The 13,611-nt window shown below is 32.5% G+C and overlaps 1 protein-coding gene and 1 pseudogene across 1 annotated transcript; one reads left to right on the top strand and one right to left on the bottom strand.

The window, feature by feature from the left end:
* The first annotated feature begins 257 nt into the window (after positions 1 to 257).
* On the top strand, positions 258 to 3,473 carry LOC108451289 (uncharacterized; annotated as a pseudogene).
* Positions 3,474 to 7,918: 4,445 nt separating this feature from the next.
* Positions 7,919 to 8,433, bottom strand: LOC108452188 (protein phosphatase 1 regulatory subunit INH3-like). The gene has a single exon (XM_017749958.2). The coding sequence runs from the start codon at positions 8,338 to 8,340 to the stop codon at positions 8,005 to 8,007; it is 336 nt and encodes a 111-aa protein (XP_017605447.1). The 5' UTR covers positions 8,341 to 8,433; the 3' UTR covers positions 7,919 to 8,004.
* Between the last annotated feature and the right edge of the window lie 5,178 nt (positions 8,434 to 13,611).

Raw genomic sequence — 13,611 nt, 5'->3', positions numbered from 1 at the left:
TTACAAAATTATTTTCCTCTCATTTTATTTCTTTTATTTTACTTTTTTAAATATATATATAAATCAAGACCGACTTACCCAAATTAGAACGTCTCAGTAAGTAGTGATTAACATTCTTGCTCATTACTCTCTTTTATTTACTGCTTCTTCTTCTTTCATTCACATAAAATTTTAGTGTTTTTTCGTCGGAGAACCCATTCCAAGCACACACCTCATTAAGCTTTCAGCTTTTCTGAAATCAAGAAATAAGGTTTGAAATGATTCCAGTAAAACATTCTCTCAAGTTCCGATTTTCAAAAGAGAATTCAGCACCAATTGCTTCCAAGCGCCGATTAGAAGCAGAGGTTTTAGACGGTGGCCCGCCGGAGAAGAGGCCGAAGACGGTAGTGGACAGTCCGCAGTGTTCGGCCGTAGTGAAAACCCTCATGCAACATCCAACCCTAGGTACGTCGAGGAGTTTTTGATAACCTCTTGGATTTTGAAATTTCAAAGATTATATGATCTAACCCTTATCGATAATATTGCAGAGACGGCAGTCGTCACCCGTATTTCGTCGGAGAAGAGACAGCAAACGGCAAAAGGCCTGAGGTTTTCAACAGATATTGCACCCAAAGCAGAGGGCGTAGGTCTAGGGTTTACAACATCAAACCCCAAGGCCCTACGGGCGGCAATGCTGAAGTGTCGTTTTGCAGACACCATCTTCAAAGCTCAGCAGAAGATGAAAGGTGAGGGCGAGAATGCTGATCCAAGAAAGTTGAAACAAGAAAAGGAAAGATTCGAACGAAGACTAGTTGACGAAAAGTCGGTGCTGGAAGCTGAGTTGTTGAAGTTCAAAAAGCAACGGGAAAGAGACAGAAAAGCCGCTCGAATTGCATTACAGAACATGAAAAACACGGCTCGGATTGAGATCAATTGGGAAGCTGAGAGGGAATTTGAGATTCTGATTGGATCTTCTTCATCACCTGGGACTGGGGTTGTTCATCAAACACGTGATGAAGAGATTGAAGAAGGTGAAATTATATGTTAATCTAAACCTTTCGTTGTATCGGAATAGTAGCATAAATACTTTATTCAAAGTGCTGGTTGGTTATTTTGTGAGGAATACCAACATGTAAGTTTTAATGCAAAATTAAACTTCTTCCTATTTCGTTGTTGTTGATATAATAAGGATTAAGGAAATCTAGAACCACATTTATGTTACAAATCTATTATATAATGTAAGATTGCACTTCATACTCCCTAATTAACACTTTCTCATTTATGTTGTAATCATGATGATGAGAAATGAAAAAGTAGAACATGAAAATGGAAGTTGATTAAGCGAAGATGCAAATAAATTCAAAACAATATTATGAAACTATGTCAACAATGGAAATTCAATTTTCTCTGCTAAAACTACTTCAAAGCGCTGAGTATTATAACTCAAATAATAAGAGGAATAGATATGAAGTATGAGGTAGACTTAATTAATGGGAAAAAATAAGTTTGTAATCAATCATATGTATTTCAGTATTCATATAATAATGTGGTAAATTTTTTTGGAAAGTTTCATAGAATTCAATTACAATGGGTGTAAAATGTAAATACATGTTGAACTAATTATAAGGGATAATAATTATCAATGTAGTACATGTACTTTCAATTTGTTCAATATGGTATCTATATTTTTGTTACATCTATCAATATGGTATCTCTCATTAACAATGTTAAATTCTAACCTCACTTAACGCGTAGCCCAATCACGAGTCATGTGGCATTGTGTTAGGAAAAGAACTCATTCAATCAAAGTAGGGGGACTTTGAAACAATTATTCCTTTTCATATTTTAAAGGCCAGAATAATAATAATAATAAATGAAACTGCTTTGTAATATTACAGTTTTCTTCCTTCACAAGAAAATAACGAAATTCCTAACCTCAATTTCTCTAAAACTAATTTCATAAATACTTGTTACTTGCGGTGAACACTCAATCCTTACACACTCTTCTATCCATTTCTTCTCCTTTTGTCTTCTTCATGAATGGAACTCCACTTTCTGGTTAGATATTTGGTCATCGACTTAGCTTGAATAAATACCCAGTTTCCCCCTTCATAGTTCCCATCAAAATCTCCTTTTTTTCAAGTATTATCGTGGTAGCATGTTGCTTTGATGTCCCTTGAGTTCCAACAGCATGTTGCAGGTGAGGAGATTGCTGCAAAGTTATAACCATAATGGTATAAAATGAAGAGAATGGATGCAAATATCCTTCACAAGCTTTCTGAGTTCAAGAAATTGCAGATAGATTTTGGCTTTTCAAGAAGCCACTGATTCATGTGCTGGAAGGAAGTCGCGTATTATTAGACTTCCTTGGAAATAGATTTTTGAATTTTGGATCTGAATAATACGCGACTTAAAGTTTAAGGACCATAGGGTAAATATACATTAATATTTTTAACAAGTTTAGTAGTATATACTAACAGCTTTCCCGTTTAGAATTTCCAAATTAAAGAAAATGAAAAGAAGACCACCAAAAACGCCATAGTGACGAAGACGAAACCTTTTATTTCCGCTACTCCTCCGCCGTCGCCCCACCGTCATCCTCCTCCTATAATCCCATTCAAGCCACCTCCAAATCCACTGGCGGTGGCGGCGGATCCGGTGGTCTGGCCCCATCGAAATCAACACTTCACGTCTCCAACCTTGACTACTCCCTCACAAACTAAGACCTCCACACTTTCTTCTCTACCTTCGGCAAAATCGCCTGCGTAACAGTCCTCAAAAACTGCACCACAAGGAATTCAAAGGGGGTTGCCTTCGTCAGTTCGTTCTCCGCGAGGACGCGCTATCCGCGGAGAGTGTCATGCACGGGAAAATACTCAACGGCAAAATCCTCAGCGCTTCCGTCGCTGTAGATAATGGACGAGCCCCGGAGTTTTTTAAGAAAAGGGTTTATAAGGATAAGTCTAGATGTTAGGAATGTCGGGTTGGTTGGCATTTATCTTATGAGTGTCCAAAGAATCGGTTGGGGCCAAGGGAGAGGCCGGTGCCAAAGAAAGGGCGGAGAGGTGGCGGCGGTGGAGAGAAGAGGGAGGACGGTGGGGATCCGGGAGAGGAAAAATCAGAGGGTGGAGAGGGATTTGAAGAGGAGAATTGGGCGTCAGTGGTGGATGGGACGGCGGAGGAGATGGCGGAGGAAAAGGAGAAGAAGAAAGATGACAAGAAAAGGCAATTATTTTAGTGATGAGGATGAGCGATTCATTGGTGGAAATGGAGAAACTGGGTTGCCTTTTTACACTCAAACGAAACCTGGAATCATTTGAAAATTGAGGTACATTATACTTTTGGTATGACTTAAAGGTTCAATAGGTTGTAACAGTTCCTGCACTTGTGTATATTTTGTATCTTTAGTGGGGTATTTGTAAATTTAAATTTGATAGGGTAGGTTTTTATGTATTTTATAAATTTAAATTTTAGTTTTATTATTTTTATTTTTATTTTAAAATTTTAATTTTTTTATTTTTAAAATTTAAAATTTGTCATGATAATTTATCATTAAATTAATATTCTTAAGTAAAAATGTATTTACATTGTAGTTAAAATAATTAACCATATTAATCATATATTAATTATTTAGACTAACGACTAATAATATAAAACTAGAAGAATTAATTTATGTTAAAAATTAAAATATATGAATTTAATCTATAAATTTAGCATAATATAAGGATCAAAATTGTTAAAATAAGAAAATTCAAAAATGACTCATAGAGCATTCAATTGATATATAATCAATAATCACGTATCATTACAATAGAAAATTAACAATATTAATTATTTAGTATAACTAATAACATTATAAAAATGTAGTACCAAATTATGTTAGGAATTAAATTAATGAGAATCGTGCTGTTCATAATAAATGAATGCAGGGTTTTTCAAACTGTTTTTCTTCATTAGTAATCATCCAAGGAGGAATAGAGATAGTGCCATCAATATACTTCTGCTGTCCATGTGTTTTGGTCACAAGAAGCACATGCTGTTTCCATGCTAAGAAGCTACTCTCATCAACCAAAGTAGATATTTTCTTTGATGCAAAAATACTGGTGGTGGGAGTAGCTTTCGATGAAGGCTGGCCATTAACCTCTGTGGGAGATTGTTCCTCTCCTTCAGATTCAGAGGATTCCATGATTGACAAGGACGGAATTGATCACCGGTCGCCGGATCCTGGCTCTAATACCAAAACGGAAAGATTCAAAAGGGAGAAAAATAGAATAGTATTGAAGAAGAGAGTAATTATTCCATATATTCAAAAGACAGCAAGCAGGGTTTATATAAGACCACAACAACACATACAAACAAATAATAACAAAATGAAATCACAAGCATGATAGCAGAATGGGAAAATGAATAACCAATCACAACAGAATAACACATTGACGGCTCATGACAATTCTGAAACCATTATATAGTCACTTGGACTGATTCAGCTTCAGTGTAGCTAGGCTGGTTGGCTTTAGCATTCTTTGAATCATCTAATACTCTGAAACTAATGAATTCGGGAACCAAGTCAAAGGTCGAGCTGAAAAGGCTACGGAGACGACAGAGAAGAGCGTTGGGATTGAAATCAATTTGAATGTTCAAAGGGATTTTGAGATTCTAATTGGATGTTCTTCATCATGGGAATACATTCAATGTGAGACTGGGCTTCTATGTTATATTCCTTTTCTAATCATTGAATTGTTTGAATGGGTCAATCAATTTCTTTATACAAATTCAAAGATTTGTTTTTGTATTGCATGGGAATAAGAGTTTAACAACTTGAAACACATTCTAACCTTACAAAAATCAACCAAAATCTGTATGCTTCAATTATGTCAACTTGCCGATATTTTCTTTAATTAAGATTTTAAGGTAGACTAAGGGTTAGTTTATCATTGAGGTTGAAAAATATTGTGAAAAATTATTTTTGAAAAATACTTTTTAAAAGTTTAGTAATGTTTATCATTGTTGTTAAAAAGTATTTTTTAAAAGATAAAATATCTATTTTAAACATATTGTAAAGTAGAAAATATGTATTTAAATGATATTTAATTTCTTTAATATTATAATATATATGAAATATATAAACTTAAATTATAATTAAATTATTAAATAATCAATATTATGATATAGGTAATACATGAAATATATAAACTTAAATTTATTAATATTATGGTATATAAAATATATAAACTTAAGATATAATTAATTACAATAAAAATTATAATTGAGTCAAATGTAAAGTATTATCATTTTCACATGTTATTATTAGCACGATGCTAAGTTATTATTATTTTAGTATTAATAAATATTCAACTTAAGTTATAATACAAATATAAAAAATAATTTTGATAACTCATTGTTAATATCATGGTATATATAATATAAATTTTAAATATTTTTAAAAATTAATATAAATTATTTGTAAAGCTTAATTTATCTTTTATAGTTAATCTATATCATATTTATCTTTTTAGTTAATATAAATCAATCGCAAATTTATAATTTGTCACCCAAACTGGCTTTTGAAAAGTCAAAAGTTAAATTTTTAATTTTTTTAGTTGACTTGAAAATCTAGCTTGAAATTTTTTTACCATAAATAATTAGAACACCATACAAAATACGACCAATAAAAATAACACAAATATGATACAAGTATATAAAATTATAAAAATAAAAATTTAATATAATATACAAATATGAATGTGAAATATATATATACATATATATGTCCACCTCCCCATACATTATTTCTTCCACCACAAATTGTAGTCGCCATTGAAGTAGCTGCCACCTAATCAGAATCTGAAATATATGGTACATTCAAGATGCATTCTTCATCATACATTGTGCTGACAGCCTCACCATAAGCTAAAGCAATGGCACAGACCTGTTTGAGGCAGTCATGGAGTCTTCAAAAGCCATTGAAGTAATTGTTACCGATTCATATTCAAGATGGCTTTCCACCACGCATCTTGCTGGCAGCTTCATCCTAAGATAAAGCAATTTCAGAGTTGTTTGTTGGAGTCATCCGAACCAGGAAAACCGATGGTAGCCATTCAAGTAGTTTCCACTGACTTATTAGAATCCAAACATTGAGGCATATTCAAGATAACTGAGGAAGAGAAATCAGAAGATTGAGAGACAGAAGTGATAAATTATGTTGCTTTCCCTCTTCATTTTTATTCAAGAGCTCATGCCCGACACATATCCGGTCAATTTAAGAGCTGCGCACCTCTCAACTCTCCTTTTTGGTTTTGAACGAGAGCTGCGCACCTCTCAACTCTCCTTTTTGGTTTTGAACGATCTCTCTCTCTTTCTAACTTCTCCCTCGTAGCTGACCCCATTCCTGACACCACATTCTCATTCCCTTCTCTGATTTCCAAATCTCCTCCCACGTCTCCATTTTTCTCGCCCACCCCCAAACCCTTTAGACTAAACCACACACACAAGAAATAAGTAAACCATACTGCAGCAATAGCAAGAACAGAAATCAGATGATAAAGCAAAGGGAAAAAATAAGAGGCAAACAAGGACTAGATGAACAGAAACTGACACCAAGGAAAACCGTAATCACAAGCAAGGCAACATCCAAATTTGAGGCCATTATGAATCCAACTGTAGAAAATCGGACGTGGCTTAATGGAATCAACATTTAACGATTGTTAGTGGTTAATCACATGTTCATAATTTGATTCCCCCACTATCGTAATTGCAGCTAACTAGGATAATTGCCATCTGTCTCAGTATTTCCATTAAGCTCAAAAACAATATCAGGCAACTTTCCATTTTTTCACTTAGCATGCTGCTTAGTTAAGCTTTTCCAAGAATTCCTGCATCAAGAGAGTAAAGGGTATGCTTCCTATAACTCAGTTTAATCTGTTTTGTGGAAATGCTTCATATTTCCAGCATCAATAGCTAACAAAGGTTTTACTTGGTGTCCCCTGTTCCCTCCCCGATCTCCAAATCTCCTCCCTCCCGGCCCTTCACAGACTTCTCACCAACCCTCAAACTCGTTAGAACCCCCTCCCGCCCATCCAACAATACATAAGTAAACTGTGCCAATACAGCAATAGCAACAACAGACAAAAGAAGCTAATGCAAAGGGAAACACCAAGATCATTAGAAAAGAAATAGATGAACAGACACTCACACCAAGGAAAACTGCATTCCCAAGTTAGCAAACATCCAAAAATGACATATGCCCAACATCAAAAGTCTTTGATTCGTGGCTTGATGCATTTGTAAACAAAAACGGAATCAATATTTCATGATGGTTAATTGCTGTTCCTAATTCGATTCTCCATCTCCCTATCAACAGTTAACTAAGGATAGTAGTTCTCTCTATCTCAATATTTCCATTCCGAGTCAAAACAATGAAGGCAAATTAGAGTTACATTTGTTATAATAGGTATCAATGAAGCAAATATCAAACCTGCTTACAAAACAAAGTAAATGGAGGTATGAAGCATACCTTACTCTCTTGATTCTGGAATTCTTGGATCATCTCATCAACTGGTAGAAAAAAGAAAATATTTTACTCCGACTCGTTAATTTTCTTTAAGTATCCACTTACAACACCCATTTCCGATACATTTGGACATAGCTAAAGACCTGACTCTCCAAATACACAGAAAAGGCTAAACATGTAGGACACATAGTTATATCTAACACTTACACCTAGTTGAAATCCGCAAAACATAATTTAGAAGCACACAATCTCTCAAAGTTATCCCCCAAATACTAGGCAAAACATTAATTCTTGATGGCAATAACTTAGGTTAAGTTCAACTTTAGCTGTCACATGCTAATTAATCATAACAGTTGCATATATTTTTCCGAAACAAAATAAATCATTTCCCAAAGCAACACACACATATATAAAAAGAAATATAGGAAATATATAGAACCGATATAGAATTTCATCAAATTTGTTCATTACATCAATAATAAAGGGTAGTAAACCCATATTTCAAAACAAAAAAATTAGGTGCTATTGCTAGGGTTGAGCCTGCGGCCATCGTTGGAGAAATCGTTGCCGTGGGATGGATGGTGATGATGATCATTGCAATCATCATCACTGTCGTCTTCATCGAAGGGCTTTTCTTTGTGGTAAATGCAGCAGATCTTGGAGCTCTTCTTGTTCATGAATTCGTTGTCAACGGTTCCTTCTTTCCAGGTAACTCTCTTTTTCCTAGGGCGAAGTTCGAGGACGAGGGCTTCTTGAGGTTGCGACGAGGAGGATGAGGCAGCCGATTTGTTGTCGATGGTAAGGGTGGTGGTGGCGGAGGAGGTCGACGGTGATGCCCTGATTGTTGCCATTGCAAGAGAAATTATCGACGTTCAATTTCTGTTCTGTTCTTTCCTTTTTATGAAATCGCATTTTGACCATTTATTATTAGTATTTTAATTTTTTAAAATTTTAAACACACCTGCGTGCAACACAAGCGTTTTGTATGAGAGTCTTGCCTATTTTGAGTTTCGATCGTGTAACTTTAAAAATTCAAAATATGAAGGGTTTTTTTGGAATAATACATGTGGAAACCATTTTGAAGGAAAAAAGACTCACTTATTATTTTGAAAATGAAAATAAAAAATAGGAGTCTCCATCAATCTTTTTTTATTTAGGTGTGATTGGATCAACTCGTAATTTAATTATTTTAATAAAAAATTAAATTTATTAAAACGATGATTTTTGGTCTACAAAGTCCAGAAAACGGGTTTGGGAGTCGGTTAAGCACGAGGAGAGATTAGCACCCTCGATACGCCCAAAATTGGCACCTAATTGATTAATTAATGTTTTAGTGTCGAGAATTAAGAATTTGAAAAGATTTTTAAAAAAATACGATCCTTTGTTAAAATATAATTTAATTAAAAATTTTTCGAGAAAATGGCATATTTTACTTTAATCGAGAAAAAAATTACATCCCGTAAGTTAGGACACAATGTCTTAAATCCTCGAAATGAGAATAAACCCCAAAAATTTTATTTATTTTAAAGAAATTTGACTATCTCGGTTTTAGAAAGAAATCATATTTCGTAAGTTAGAACACGATCTTTTCCTAATTCACGAGAATATTAAAAATTTTAAAACATTCATTTGGTCTGATTTATCTAGAAAATCGAAACCCCGTAAGTTAGGGAACGACTTTTCAAATTTCGAAATACGAAAAATTACTTATTTAAAAAAAACAAAATTTTACGATTTTTGATAAAAGGTGAAGATGAATTGCGATGCCAATATGTGTAATAAAATAATAATAACGAAGATAATAATATAAATACAATAATAATAACGAATAACATAAACTTGCGTATATATAAAGACATAAATGAATAAACAAATATATAATAATAATAATAATAATAATAATAATAATAATAATAATGAGAACAAAAACAAAATAAAAATGAAATAAATAAATAAAATAATAAAGGAATAATAAATGAAATAACAAAGAAAATTCTAGTGAAAATTTAATTTAAATTGAGAATAAGCAAATAAACATATGAATAAAAAACATTGGATGAAATGGTTTTAAAAATAATAATGATAATAAAAATAATAGTAATAATAATAATATTATAATGATAATAATAACAATAATAATAATAATAATAGAAATCGTAATAATAATAATAATAATAATAATAATAATAATAATAATAATAGTAATAATAATAATAATGGTAATAGTAATAAAAATAAAAATAAAAATAATAGTAATAGTAATAATAATAATAATAATAAAAAGAATATAAATGATAGTAAAATAATAATAATAGTAATAATAATAATGATGATAAATAATAATAGTAAAAAATAATAATAAAATTAATTAATTTAATAAAATAACCGAAAAAACAAAAAAAAAACTTAATTGAACTTAAAACAAAAGTTTGGGGCAAATCTGGAAATAAATAAAAGAGAAAAGGATCTAATCGAGTGCGCAAATAACAAGGAGGGACTAAAGGAGAAAATATCCTCACCCTTTAAAACGCAGCACTTTACACAGGGCTAAAATGAAATCAAAGCAAACTTCCAGGGAAAAAATTAGAAATAAAAGAAACTTAATTGCAAAACCATAAAAAAACGAAAGGGTTAAAAGTGCAATTAGCCCTTCTACTTAAAAACACGAGGATCCTGAGGCGGGTCAGGTCGGATCGGGTCGGACAAGGGCAAAACAACGTCGTTTTAAGGCTTATGAGCTTAGACCAAAATGACGCCGTTTTAATTTACTATTTAAGTCACATTTTTTTGCAAAAAAAATTCATTCTATCTTTGTTTTTTTAAAAAACTTCAAAAAAAAAAAAACTTTGAACTCTCTTCTTCCCTCTCCAAGTCTGGCCTAACTCCGGCCAAGTGCCGCTGCGGGCTCCGCCACCCTCGACCGCCATGCATAGCGGTCGGAACTCCAAAATTCACCGATTTTTTGGCGATTAACAAGGGTAAGCCTCTTCTTCTTCTTTTATTATTATATATCTTTATAAAAGAAAGGGAAAAAATCGAAAAATGAGAAAGAAAATAAAAAAATGAAATCACCTCTTTGCTTCGGATTTTTCTTTTGTATTGGTTGCGTGTATTTGAATCCAAAGATCCGAGTATTTTTAATATTGATTGTGTGTTTTTTGTATTGAGTTCGTAAAAAAATACAGTGAATATTTGTGGCTTTTTATAGCCATATTTACAACTATTTATTGCTTCTATTCGTTGCAGGTATGGTGAACGTGGGTAGCGTGATGCGTGAGTGCATGGTGATGGAGAACGTGAGTAGTGGAGGCAAACGTGGGTAGCGGTGGCTGAAGGGAGGCGGCAGATCCCTCTTTGCTGAAAAGTTTTGTGGGCTAGGGTTTTTTAAATTTTTGGGCTTTGTTTTATTGTGATAGGTTATGTTTCGGTTTTAATAGGCCCGGGTAGAATTGGGCTTATACAATACAAAAATAATAATTATAGATGAAAATTGAATTCAAATCGACATGACCACTGTTGATTTGTGGTTAAAATCGATGCACATGATTTATTGAGACTTCAGATAATACATGTTTTCTCATGTCTTAGTATAAGGGACAGAGATTCCTTGCTACCTAGGGAGTCCAAATTGGTAGTAGGAAATCTTTGCTCCCCTGCACTAACATGACTAAAGGTTCAGATTCCTAAATCTATCAGACACAGAGATCCTTAAAATCTCTAATTTTTTTGGGACCATTTTGTATCAGTTTGAAAAAAATAATTGATGGTTGTTTTTGAAAAAAAAAAGTTAAAGTGAAAGGAAAAAACATGTGGTTATTAAAGTTTTTAAATTTATTAGAAGATAATTTTCCTTAGAGAAGGAAGGTTAATATTTTCAGTGTCGAAAACTAGTCACTAGTTTAAATTGTAAATGTTTTTAACTTCTTTTCAAGAAAAGAAAATAATTTATGTAGAAAATATATGAAATTGTAAATGCTACAATGATATATCAATTTTAAATATTTTATTTTTTAGAAGAAATCAAATTATTAAAGTAAAAATATGGAAAATTACAAATGTTATTTAGGCTTTATTTTCCAAATTATATAGAAAAAATTTAATATACCTAGGTAATATAAGAAAATCTAAATACTATAGATTAGTTGGTTATCATTGTATTAATTGGTGAAGTACTATCTTTTCTCATGATCAAAGTTAAAAGGAGAAAGTTCCAAGATAAAAGGTAAGAAAACTTTGTAATATAATTATATTATGGTTATATAGTTTACTTAATAGAATAAAATGACATTATGTGAATTCGTTTGTGACATAAGATAGTAGGGTTTAGAATTTATGAAATATGATTAATTTGAAATGATCAAATGGTTTAGGGTTAGGGTATATATTTTAATAAATACAATGTTTTATAAATCTTTTGTGCAAAGAAAAACAATTAGGATTATCTGAATTGCAAAAAAGATAAGAATTGAATAGCAACAAGAGGTTGTTGACAATTTAGTAGAAAAATTAAGAAATTTTAGGATGGACCCAAACAATGATTGCGTTGTTGCCCACATAATTGCTATCAACCTCATTATGTATGAGTTAATTTGGTTATGTTATAATGGTCTTAGGTGGGAAGTTCAAAAATATTGTTTCCTAAGAGAAACATTTATATACGTCAAACATATAGTCTGTGGTTGATGATATCTTCCAATAGGAAAAATAGAACAAAATGGTATGAGATCTAAATCAAATAATTTGTGAAGGCCATCGCCAAAGATAGTGCAAAGAGAACTTTCAACCTGATTATGGGTAACCATATCCTTAGGTGAAATCCAAATCCTCATTATTTTCCATGGATGAGCAATTTAGATATCAGAGGGTCTCTGAACAATTTTGTCGACTCCATTCCTAAGCTTTGTAGGGAGATTAAACCAAATAATGATGGATGTGCATATGGTGAGGGGTTTATGTAATTAAGGTCTAGGAAACTAGGGTCAATGTTTAATATGTATTATCTTATATCGAAAAATTTGGCCCTGTTATTGTATGAAGTTGGTCTTTTTATTATATGATATGGAACCTGTGTTGAAGTTTTAATGTCATGTTTGCATCCATATTTTAATTATTTTGTATTATAACTGAACTCATTTGTTAATTCAATGAAACTTAAAATATAGAGGGTATTAGTCTTATTAGGGTTTGTTAACAACTACATTAATTTAAATTGCAATTATATTAAAGATGAACAACCAGATCAGAACATTCATCTATTATGATGGTGATGCAATCGTTGAGAGCACCAAAAATATCCTATCCCTATAAAATATTAAAAATAATTAAAAATAATAAAAATAATAGTATAAGGGAAGTAGGGTCAAATCTTCAGGGATTGGATTTGCACAATTGCTTGTTCCTCGAAATCCTGGTCAGAATCATGCCCAAGAAAACTTGCATACCTGAAAAATTTGAAAAAAAAAAACAAAATTAAAAGCTTTGATATGGAAAAATAAAACATAATTAAAAGGTTTGACTAGAATTTCAAAAATTAAAATAAAAATAATAGAAATAAATAGAGTTGAGGAAAATTGTTCTTATGGAGAGATTCTAGCCTTCGGTTGTCTCGATCTGCCTTGGGTTCAATCCTCGGCTTTTAAGTGCTCCTTCTCAAACAGAATAAGCCAGTTATAGTGGAAGAGGACGCCTACGACCACCAGCTCTAAGAATTTAGACTTACAATTTAGCGGAACCTGACTCTAGCCAACAACCGCTTCTGTGGGATCATCTTATGCTAGATCATCACTTCTCAATGGCGAATCCCACGCCATTTTGTCTTTCAGGCTTGTCAACCACTGACGCAGTAAGTTAACGAATGGACTGTGCAACCTTTCCAAAACACACAAAGCAGTCGCCTTTGTATACGTTGAAAAGATCACTTTCTAAGGGACATGGACAGAAGAGTAAGCCCTATAATGCGAAGAAACGATGAATATTCGTCGAGAAGGCTAAGTACGGATTCTAAGCCTCAAGAACCCTTTTGGGGATTTTTTTTGACAACCTTTGGCTAGATAGATTCAGTGGCTCATGATTTTTGGGGAAAAATAAATAAATATAATGGGAATGGAATTTTTATTGAAAGA

This window comes from Gossypium arboreum, chromosome 5 (genome assembly GCF_025698485.1).
Source record: "Gossypium arboreum isolate Shixiya-1 chromosome 5, ASM2569848v2, whole genome shotgun sequence".
Lineage (NCBI taxonomy): Eukaryota > Viridiplantae > Streptophyta > Magnoliopsida > Malvales > Malvaceae > Gossypium > Gossypium arboreum.
The sequence above is the reverse complement of the archived record's forward strand: the minus strand, read 5'-3'. Positions and strand labels throughout refer to the sequence as shown.

What these genes read in the sequence shown, in the direction of transcription:
- LOC108452188 (XM_017749958.2), bottom strand. Translation starts at nt 8,340, where the DNA reads ATGGCAACAATCAGGGCATCACCGTCGACCTCCTCCGCCACCACCACC.